This window comes from Sus scrofa, chromosome 2 (assembly GCF_000003025.6).
Source record: "Sus scrofa isolate TJ Tabasco breed Duroc chromosome 2, Sscrofa11.1, whole genome shotgun sequence".
NCBI classification, from domain to species: domain Eukaryota; kingdom Metazoa; phylum Chordata; class Mammalia; order Artiodactyla; family Suidae; genus Sus; species Sus scrofa.
Window position 1 is genome coordinate 45,564,765 of NC_010444.4, and position 12,153 is coordinate 45,576,917.

The window sequence follows — 12,153 nt, forward strand, 5'->3', positions numbered from 1 at the left end:
TCCAAGATTCTGTATTTTTAACACATCTCCCAATAATTCTTAAGATTCTTAATACATTGTAAAGTTTGAGAATCAATGCCTTAGAGTCAACAGTTTCTTAATCTTTTCTAGTCACCAATCTTTACTTCTCCTCCTTTCTGAACACCTCTCATATCCATACCCTGTGCCTTCTCACATAAACTCCTCCATCTCTGAAATCTCAGACTATGAATTTTCCTCAGATCACACAAGCTGTCCTCCCATTTCTGCCCTTAAGCCTGTTTTCTGTCCTCATGATGGTCTCCAGTCTCCTGAAACTTCTTAACTTTCAACTCCACTGCCTTTCTTTGTTCTATCTTCACTTTCCTTACTACCTAAGGTATACCAGACCCTAAGGTCAACTGTTTAACCTTTATTGTCCTCAATATCAACTCATCCTTTGTCAGTATTTCTTTACAATTCCTACTCCCAAAATTCCTTTCATTCACTTCAAGATTTATAACCATCAAATCTTAAAATAAATGAGCTCTGTCACCTCTCATCGCACTTTAATGTATGCTCTTCAGTAACTCCACATTTTCTATCCTATTGTAGTTATTTAAGCATATTCTATCTTCTCTATTAGACTATATGGACTTTACAAATAGGATCTGCGTGCAATTTATCTTGATTTCTCCCAAAATATTGGGTATAATGTTGGAAGTAAAATCTGGATTTTTTTTGCCCTGGTAGTAATGGCTTTGAGATATTTTTTTTTATTTGTGGCTAACTTAAAAAGTGGTCATAACGAAAAACTGTTTCGCAAGTAGTCCTTATATGCCCATCTACAGTATTTTAAAATGTCTGGCCCAAATCTAATGTTGCTATATCATCAGTTAGACATCAAAATCCATTAAAATTGCTTCACAGAAAACAGTAATTTCAATGTAATGTAGGGTTAGGTCAGTAATCATACATGCCTTGACAAGGAAAAGAAGAACAATACATTTTCTTGTTCACCTGTCTACCTCTTTCCATTTTTATACCTTTAGTGTTTCCATTTTTATACCTTTAGTGAAAGAGGAAAGAATAATAAAAAAAAAAAAAGGCTTCTGTTAATGGTAAACTTGCTTACCCCAAGGGGAACAGAAAGAGGAGGAAACAATCCCCAAAAGTACTGCACTTTGGTCTTTCTCCTAAAGGTTACTTGGATGAGTTTCACTCTAATGTTACCTGTTTACAAATTAATTTCCCCTTTAAAAGCATCTAATTTTCCCTTGAAACCAATAAGCCAGTATCTACATAGCTTTTTTTCTTGAAAACAGTTTCATAAAGCTATGTGTACTCTCTCTTTTGGTTATGAAAAAAATAATGAACTACAGGAGAAAATATCTGTTTGATTGATTATTTCAATTAAAAACCCACTTGTAATCACATTATCCAAAAATAATAACTGGCCATTATAAAAAGATAGGCATATAAATACACATATATGTACACATATTTTATGAAAATGAGACATACTATAATTTTAATAAGATTCCTTGTCACTTATGAACCATGAATACATATTGCTGCATAGAAAGAACTAAAAAGTAAATACTCATATGAGGTAATAAAGGAGAAACTCAAGATTAGAACTAAGGTACGTAGCTCCAAAGCTCATGCCCTTTCCATTACACAGTGATGCCTCAGCCTCCTCAAAGTATGAAAGGACTCTGCCCATTATATTAGAGTAGGTAATGTAAGCATGGAATTAATGAGAAAACACCTTGAAGCTATAAAGCATTATTACAGAAATGTAAGGGACTGCTACAGTGCCCTCACCTATAACACAGGAAAAACTCATTGTAGTGCTTTGGCACTGGACCATCATATTACACAAAGTTGATTAAGGTTTATACACCTATACATAGACAATATGAGGGATAATCTCAAAACCTTTCATAATCAAAATTGAACTTTCTAAAAACATTTTAAGAAGAAAGTTTACAAGCAATTGTGAAGCCTAAAGAAGTCTGCACCATTTTATTTGATAAAAGATCATACAATTAGATTAATAGTATAAAACTGTATTGTTGGATACAACATCAAAAGAAATGCATTAAGCACCATTATTTCAAATGCATAGTTGTTAGAATTTTTAAATATAGCGACCATTTAAAACATTCTCTTTTTCTTGAAATAGGCATCTTAGGAGTTCCCTTTGTGGCTCAGCAGTTAACGAACCCAACAAGGATCCACCAGAATATGGGTTCAATCCCTGGTCTAGCTCAGTGGTTAAGGATTCGGCGTTGCCATAAGCTATGGTGTAGGTCGCAGATGAGGCTCGGATCCCACATTGCTGTGGCTGTGGCTGTGGTGTAGGCTGGCAGTTGTAGCTCTGATCTGACCCCTAGCCAGAACTTCCACATGCCACAGGTATGGCCCTAAAAGGAAAAAAAAAAAAAAAGAAATAGGCATGTTAAAGGAAGTCCAAGTTATTTTTAAGTTAAACTTACATTCAGTGGTATCCTGCCCTTAACACTGATACCAAAGTTCTAAGACAAAAACAAGATAAGAGTCCCCTGGTGGCTCAGTGGGTTAAAGATCTGGCGTTTGTCACTGCTATGGCTCAGGCTGCTGCTGTGGTATGGGTTCAATCCCTGGTCCTGGAACTTCTGCATGCCACAGGCATGGTCAAAACAAAAAACAAAAACAATGTATGACTTCAATGTACAAGTCATTTTATCTTACTTGGCAAAATCTGAGCCTAACTTTTAAAATTTTCAGATGGACATGTGTGGAGTAGAAAAATTATGTATGTTTCTGAAAGAATAGAGCGAAGTAGAAATAAACACTATTAGTTGTTAGGACTAATATTCCTACCCAAGGTAAACTTTTCTTTCTTCTACTTCACACTTCCCATTTCTTGCCTCCTCTCTGTCTCATGAATTTAATTCATGGCAACTTCTTCTAATAAACATACCCTACCTATTTGATGTTTTTAACTAACAAGAGGAAGGAAATTCTTTTAACATTCTGTAGGACTCTAAAAGTTATAATTAACAGAGAGCAAACATTTTCGAAACAACCTGACTAAAAAGTAAAATTCAAATTAGATCTTTTAACTATGCTGAAGTCCAAATATCATATAAATACCTTTACTTACCTTAAATTTTCATTAAACCTTACTGTAGCTGCACAGTGGAATATAATATTGGTAGAATCTATGATGGTCTTTTTATCTTCCTCACTAAGAGCCAGTTTAGGTTGGGTAAGTTCACTGTTGATTGCTATAATTTTCTCCCTAAAATCTGGATTTTCATCTCTCAATCTGTCAAAAAGCTATCAAAGGAGAAAAACATTTTAGAACAGTATTTTTCAACTTACTACAACCTCTCATCACCATTTTTCCTCCCCCAAGGATCAGTATCTTTTAAATTTCAACTGTGCAAATCCTAAGGTTGCTTTCTGAACTGCTATCATCCTGTATGAAAAACACTCTATGCGGGCCCACGTTATTATTCCCATTTTACAGATGAGGAATCTGAGACACAGAGAAGTTAAATAACATGCCAAGAATACAAAGCTGGCAGTTTGCAGAGTTAAATTTGAACCATCCAGGAGTTCCTGTTGTGGCTCAGCGATAACAAATCCGGCTAGTATCCATGATGACGCGGGTTCAATCCCTGGCCTCACTGGGTTAATGATCCGGCGTTGTTGGAGCTGTGGTATAGGTAGCAGATGTGGCTTGGATCCACGCTGCTGTGGCTATGGTACAGATGAGCAGCTACAGCTCTTATTTGACCCCTAGCCTGGGAACTTCCATATGCTGCAGCTGCAGCCCTAAAAAGACAAAAAAACAAAAACAAAACTCAAACCATCCATGCCTTTGCTGATGAGATCATATTAACCCTTAGAATAGATATTAGCAGTACAGACATCAGAACAATGATCAATCAGATTTCTAAGATCCAAACCTTAATTTATCACTTCATTTTAATTCGGTTTTAGTCCCTTTTAATAGGTAAGAGCAAAACACCAGTAATCATATTCATCCTAAAAACTTAGAAAAATAATTTTAAAGGAAAAAGCAAAGTATGTTAAAGGAAAAAAAAGTTAGTAAGCAAATATGCAAATTAGGATCTGTATAAATTTGAGAAATCTATATATATGTATGATTCTAACTTGAAAATTCAATATTCCTTAAGTATACTCGAAGGAATATACTTAAGTAGAGAATCAGATCCCAAGATGGTTATAGTGTAAAGGTACATTAATTTATGAAGTCAAATTTAAATTTTTATCCCAGATTTTATAGAGGAACATTGATGCAACCTCCAGATAACTGCTCTGTTACTCCCTGAGTCTCCACTCCACTGAGGGTCCATACTTACTTTTTAAGCAGAGATTCTTAATCTGGGAAAAAAGTCTATACCTAACATATATGGTACACATTTCCACCTTCCTAGATGGCTTTCAGTAAATAATAGTCTCTCCCTCCACCACTGTTAGCTAATGACTTCAATATCACTGTGGTCTTATATTAATAAAATATTTACTAAACATTTCAGATGAACCAAGCACCTTCTAGACATTGACAAAACAGGAAAATGGCCTACGCCTCATGCTATTTAGTGTGATAGGAAAAATCACACAAGTAAAAAATTAAAATATAATGTTAAAAGTAAAAAAATAGGAACTGCACAGGAGAAACAATTAGCCTAGCTAAGGAATAATCTGAAATTATAAAGTAGAAGAAAAGTGTTCCAAACAGAGAAAGTAGCACGTATAACCACAAGAATGCCTTAATGTTTGGAAAATTAAAATTAATTCAGTAAGACTTGGTCAATGAATGGATGAGGGATAAGGAATATAAACCTCACGTGAACAGGGACCATGTTCATTCTGCTCAGCACACAGGCCCTAGATAACAGAGTGCCTGGCAAGATACAGAAATGATAAACACCTGTTAAGTGAATAAATTCATTAGGTGGAAAGCACTGGAAGAGAAAGCAGTACAGCCATGGAGATAGTTCGATTTTGTGAATGTTGAGGGTATAGTGACTATATGACACCTCAGAAGACTGGTCTAGTAGAGGTAACTGGCTCTGTGGGTCCTGAGTTGAGGAAAGAGAAAGCTAGACTACTGATACAGATTTTACTAACCACATACAGGTAGCCCTAGGAGCAGAGTATCACCCAAGGAGTTCAGTGACAAGCATCCAAGGTCCAGACTATATGAAGCTTTTTCCAAACCTAACTTAAAATACAACCTTTTGGAGGTCCCTTCGTAGCTCAGCGGTTAACGAACTCAACTAGGATCACAAGGATGAGGGTTTGTTCCCTGGTCTTGCTCAGTGGGTTAAGGATCCAGTGTTGCCATGAGCTGTGGTGTATGTCGCAGACGTGGCTTGAATCTGGTGTTGCTGTGTTTGTGGTATAGGCCGGCAGCTGCTGTTCCAATTCAATCCCTTAGCCTGGGAATCTCCATATGCTGCAGGTGCGGCCCTTAAAAAAATAAATAAATAAAATAAAGGCAAAAAATAAAATAAAATAAAATATAACCTTTCGTCTCATATAAAACAGTGGGTGCTAAGTCATCACCTAACTGGCCCTATTAAGAAGAGATCAAGGCCTAGGACAGAACTCTGAAGAATAATAAGAGAAAAAGAAGCCTGAGGAATGACCAGAAAAGTATGTTTAACATACTGAATTCACACTTTTTCATTCTCCCAGAATGCCAATGACTTTTAATTCCCCTTCATATCAGGTATCCCTAACACTACCACCAAAGCATGATTATGCTGCTTCATAAGTTCCTCTCTTCTCTTCTCTAGCCATCATCTCTTTGTTTAATAATATCTTTTCCAGTGCATTCAACCCACTAGTACCCATATTAGTCCCTACCTTACTAAGTCCACTAATGCCTTCTTTAACACCCTTTATTCCCTTTCCAGAACTTATTTCATGGTCAACTATTTTAATTCAGTCCTCACCAGCAATGGAAGTTTCTTTGCTGAGACACTGCTGTAAATCAGTGGTTCTCAACTTGGGGCAATTTTAGTTCCCAGAAAACATGCAGTGATGTCTAAAGACATTTTTGCTTTGTCACAACTGGGATGGTGAGGAGAAGGAGCTGCTGGCATCTAGTGGGTGGAAGTCCGGAATGCTGGTCACCCTATAATGCATAGCACAGCTCCCCGTAACAAAGAATTACCCAACTCAAAATGTAAATAGTGCTGAAGTTAAGAAATTCTGCTAGAAGACAATGTCCCACTATAGCACATGTTCCTTTCCTATACCCTTTCATTCCTGTTTCAAAATCATATTAAGCTCTACCTATTAAATCTCCTACTAACTTCAAGTGTACATATTCACTGCTATTTGATATAAAAAGAACTCATTTTATTGATTCACCAGCAATGCTATTCATAAGTGGGAATGAACTGCCCTAGGATTAAGAGGAACAATGTGCCCAAGGGGGAATTAAATGTATAAGATAAAATGATATAACAGTATGGAGTATTTTAATCAAATATTTATTTAGACAAAAACTTGGAGACAAATGATTTTTATACTGAAAGCAATGGCCATATGTTTCGACTACACCGCAAAAGTTCAATGAAATTTCAGGCTTTAAATATAAGACAATAATTTTCTTTACAAATCAGACTTACTGTGGAGGAACTTTTTTTTTTTTTTTTTTTTTTTGTCTTTTGTCTTTTTTGTTGTTGTTGTTGCTATTTCTTGGGCCGCTCCCGCGGCATATGGAGGTTCCCAGGCTAGGGGTTGAATCGGAGCTGTAGCCACCGGCCTACGCCAGAGCCACAGCAACGCGGGATCCGAGCCGCGTCTGCAACCTACACCACAGCTCACGGCAACGCCGGATCGTTAACCCACTAAGCAAGGGCAGGGATCGAACCCGCAACCTCATGGTTCCTAGTCGGATTCGTTAACCACTGCGCCACGACGGGAACTCCGGAGGAACTTTTTAATTTGTTTTTTTTTCTCTTTTTATGGCCACGCCTGTGGCATATGGAAGTCCCCAGGTTAGGGAACTTAACCAGAGCTGCAGCTGCCAGCCTACATCACAAGCTACAGCAACACGGGATCCAAGCCACATCTGCAAGCTACACCAGATCCTTAACCCACTGAGCAAGGCCAGGGATGGAACCCGCATCCTCAAAGATACTATGCCGGGTTCTTAACCCACTGAGCCACAACAGGAACCCCAAGGAAAAATTTTGGAAGCATTATCCTGGAGACCCCAGAGAAGATGACCAAATTGCTTACATTTTATTTAGGCCCTCAATCCAATATCAATTTCAATAACTGCTCCTATCCAATCTCTCTTAATACTTTTACACTCTCTTCCTTCCCTCCTCCCTCTTAAGAACTCAATAGCCTATAGGCCCAATTAAGACAGGGACTCTTATTTATCTCTGAATTCAACCCCTTATATCAAGTCAAATGCCCAGTACTGAGTAGGCACAGTAAGTGTTTTCTGAAAAATAAAAAACAAGAATAATAATCTCTCACGAGGGAGAGGGTTAAGAAGGGAATTACGGCATACCAATTATAAGTCATTCATGATAAAACGCCAAGATGAGTAAATAAAGGGTAGAGACAAAATACACATGCAGGCATTTTTACTTAAAATAAGCCTTGTGATCTTATAGCCTCCTTAATGACTCCCTTCTCATAAGTTTTAAGGGAAGCAAAAAATTCCAAAAAGATTCAGCAAAATATGAGAAAGAGAATAAAAGGTAACATGAGACTAATGTACAGTATTTGAACTGCTAAGAAGTATAGGGGGAGGAGTTCTCTTCAGGGTGCAGTGGTAACAAATCCGACTAGGAACCATGAGGTTGCGGGTTTGATCCCTGGCCTTGCTCAGTGGGTTAAGGATCCAGCCATGAGCTGTGGTGTAGGTCACAGACACAGCTCAGATCCTTCATTGGTGTGGCTGTGGTGTAGGCTGGCAGCTACAGCTCCGATTAGACCCCTAGCCTGGGAACTTCCATATGCCGTGCATGCGGCCCTAGAAAAAGACAAAAAAACAAAAAGAAAAAGGAAAAAAAAAAAAAAAAAAAAGAAGAACAAGAAATATGGGGGAAAAAAGAAAAAAAAAGTACAGGGATAATTTCTAAATTTCTGAGAAAGACTCTTCCATACCACAGTTAAATAAAAAGCAACACTGTGTGATGTCGAAGATAAGCTAATGTGACAGTAAGCTCCAATCCAAAAAACTATCACAAAGGTAAACGTTCATTCATTCAAAATAAAAGCATGGTTAGTTGCTATGTAAGGATTTGCTACTACTTTGTTTTTTTTTTCAACAGGACTACAAGAATTTAGATATTCAAATGATTATCATTCTCATTCAAGACAAAACAAAAAACCACTATCACTGACATTTCTTTGGGGGATATCCTATAGAGTCAGAGTCCCTACCTGTACCAAAACTGAACTCACAACTTTCTAATCACTTTTGTTCCTGGTCCCAACTTCATTCTCTGAATCTTTACTGCCAAGCTTGGCTTTAAATTAATTGTGGATGTCTGCAGAAGTCAACCCTCTTCTTAAAGCATGAACGAACATCTGCCCTTCTTTGGGATATTCATAAGAATACACAAGAAGGCTGTCCCCAAATGGTCCAAGCATCCAAGCAACACTGTCCACTCTTAATCAGCCACAGTTCTCAGAGTGTAGTAAGATCTTAGGAGTTTCCAAGATTATTTTAGGTAGCTCACGAGTCAAAACTTTTTCATAGTAAAACTAAAACATTTGCATTTTTCTCTTTCATTCTCTCACAAGTACAGAGAGGAACTTCCCAAAGGCTACACCTGTAATGACACCAACACTCTGATGGATAATGGAATGTCTGCTTCTATGTATATTCTTTTACTTTAAACATTTCTCAATCTTAATTTCTATAATAAGTAAGACAGCTGAAAAAAACTCACAAAAACAAAACTTCCTTGGAAGGTTTTGAAGTCGATAATTTTTAAGAGTGAAAGGGGCTCAGAGACCAAAAGTTTGAGAATCACTGCATTAAATAAACAGTCTTTCAATCTATCTGAAGAATATGAAAAAGTACAGCCAGGTAATGAAACTGGTCTACAATACACTGCAGTCAATTTACAGCATTAAATTATTTGCTCAAGGGTTATACTTAAAAGTCACTTGGAAAAAAAGCTCTACATTATATCATGCTTTTTAAAAAAGTTCTTATACTAGGCTACCAAATAGCTCTCATTTCAAAATAATATTGAGGAGTTCCCATTGAGGCTCAGTGGTAATGAACCCAACTAGTATCCATGAGGACTGGGGTTTGATCCCTGGCCTGGCTCAGTGGGTTAAAGGATCCTGCGTTGCTGTGAGCTGCAGTGTAGGATTCCGCATTGCTGTGGCTGTGGTGTAGGCCGGCAGCTACAACTCGGATTTGATCCCTGGCTAGAAACCTCCAGAGCCTTTGTCCTTGCTGTTTCCTCTGCTTTAATACTCTTCCCCCATATACCCACATGGATTCTTCCTCACTTCACTCAGGTCTCTGACTAAATGTCACTTCAGAAAGAACTTTTCTGACCATCATATCTAAAGAAGGATCTCCATCACTTTCTATCTCCCCTTTTTGCTTTGCTTCCTTCACAGCACATCCCACTATTCAACATGTTACATAGTTGTTAACTTGTCTCCTTAACTAGAATGTAAATCCCCAAATGCTGAGACTTTGTTTTTGCTGTATCTCTAATTACCTGAACAACCTCTACAATACAGCAGGACTGGATCTATCTTTAGGGAAGGAGGGCAAAACGGAAGAATAAAAGCGCATGAGAGTCTGGGTCAATGGGAAGAATGTTACTAGAGTATAAATAGCCATGTGAGCTATACTGTCACAAAGTAGCTCTCAAAGAAATAGATTTGTTTTTAAAAAGCAATTCAGAGAATAGTTTTTCTAGTTAAAATATTACTTACAGTTTTCATGTGGGGACAAACTCAATAAAGTAAACAGTAGAGACAAAAGTAAATATTTTTATTTTTTAATACCCTGTTCATTGTTTCTTATTTTTTGCTTTTTAGGGCCACACCCACAACATATGGAAGTTCCCAGGCTAGGGGTTGGATCAGAGCTACAGCTGCCAGCCTATACCACAGCCACACCAACACCATCAGATCCGAGCCCTGTCTGCAACCTACACCACAGCTCACAGCAAGGCTGGGTGCTTAGTCCACTGAGCAAGGCCCAGGGATCAAACCCGCGTCCTCATGGTTCCTAATTGGGTTACCACTGGGCCACAATGGGAACTCCCTCAAATAATTTATTTTTAAAAGGAAAAATTAATATTAATTTACATCTTATTGTTAAAACCCTGTAGGTCTAAGATTACCTTTAGGAGGAAAAAAAAAAAAAAAATATATATATATATATATATATATATGAACAAGAAAAACATGGATGCTTCACAAAAGAGATTATCTTTCTAAACCAAAATTATAAGTGAATGGAAATCATTCTTAAACAATATACCACCATAGTAAAAATAAACATTCTAAATATAGTATAACTTTTTCTTAATTTATCATGTCACTATAGTGAATACTGGTGACTATACTGTCTTATAACATTGTAATATTAAGAAAATGAAATGTTATTTAAACATTCCCACACTTCTGTACAGGGTCTTATTGTATACCTTTCCTCTTTTTTCCCTTTAATGTTCTATTATCATACTTTATCACTCCTAGGAGATAAGCTTCCTACCACTGCCCTAACCCATAAATGGACTCTTATTCCTACTGTTATTACCTTTGTTATTTTGTCCTTCACCCACTTCTTTTCTGCTTCTGTCATTTTTCTCTTAATTTTTGTCAACTTGGGCACCAAGCTTTTGTCATCAGCTTTCAGAAATTAAGCTATTTCCACTCAGTGTGTACTAACTACACCTCCCACAACTAGTAAACTATTCAACTCAAGATTATTTTTCCCACTGTATCACAAAGCCTTCCATCCTCTTTGCCTTATTATCTTATCTACTGGGGAAGTAAAGCTATAAAGTAGAAAAGGATTTGTTATGAAGTTGTCTGTATTATCTCCAACAACCATTACATAACTTCAGACAAAACAACAGCTTCTGAGACTCACTGTCCATATTTGAAAAATGGGATATATCAATATCTGTCTCTACCAGAGCATGAGATCTGGGTTCAACTGTCAAGGTTCATAAACATTGGCTCTAACATTAATTATATGACCTTGTTGAAAGAGAATAATACCAGTACTTACCTTAAAGAGTTGCTGAGATAATTAAATACATATAAGGTGCTTTGCCCACAGTGCCTGGCATAAGGTTAAGCACTCAATAAATGTTAGGCACTATTAACTATGATTTTCCACTGAAAAAACAAAACAGACTAGAATGCAAATCATATCTACAGTTATTTAACTCCAGAGAGTTGTTAATCTGTAATTGACCATTATCTTTTGACACTTTTCAGCATTCCTTTGAGTGTTCAGGGTAACTGAGTAGCCCAAGAGGTTTCTGGTTTTGTTCTTCTGTTTTGTTTTGTTTAGTATGTTAAGTCACAGCTGCTCTAGAAGGTTAAAAGGTACTAGCTATCTACCTAATAACTAAAAAATTACATAGCTACTATACTAAACTATCAATGAATGCCAGATAAATTCACTGACTCTGAGAAAATTCAAAAGCTTATGACTGTGAAATAATTCTACTCCAGCTCATTTCCATTTTTTTTTAGCAATATTTTTCTAAAAGTTCAAAATGTATGACATATCCTAGTATTATGACCACTCTGTCATCATGCTCTTATTTGCCAAATGGGAATATATGACTTTGCTGCCTCCTAATACTTTTGTGGGGAGCAATCAGTGCTTGTTAAGTTTTTAATTGTTATCAAAACATTGTGTCTCACAGCACAGGAGTTAGAAACTACCTCAAATATAATTAAACTGAAAACTATTTAAAACATCTAGTAATTACATATAACCTGCCTCAAGTATTCTAAAAACACATTAAACATCTACTATAAAGGTAGAACTTATTATATCCAATTTTCTTCAGAGAAGAAATCTTTTTTCTCCTGCTGATCACAAGTCATATTCAGTTCACTGTCCTTCTTATAGGATTTTTTTTACTATTTTTTTCAGGATACTGAAGAAATATACTAAGTTGTTGATGACTAAAATAA

General features: G+C 36.7%; 1 protein-coding gene across 5 annotated transcripts in view; it reads right to left on the reverse strand.

The window, feature by feature from the left end:
• Positions 1-12,153, reverse strand: part of FAR1 (fatty acyl-CoA reductase 1) — a 72,874-nt gene that overhangs the window by 32,047 nt on the left and 28,674 nt on the right. For all 5 annotated transcript variants that reach the window (XM_005661118.3, XM_013994548.2, XM_013994547.2 and 2 more), the window contains 1 exon segment: positions 3,110-3,285. In XM_005661118.3, coding sequence (XP_005661175.1) covers positions 3,110-3,285 — 176 coding nt within the window.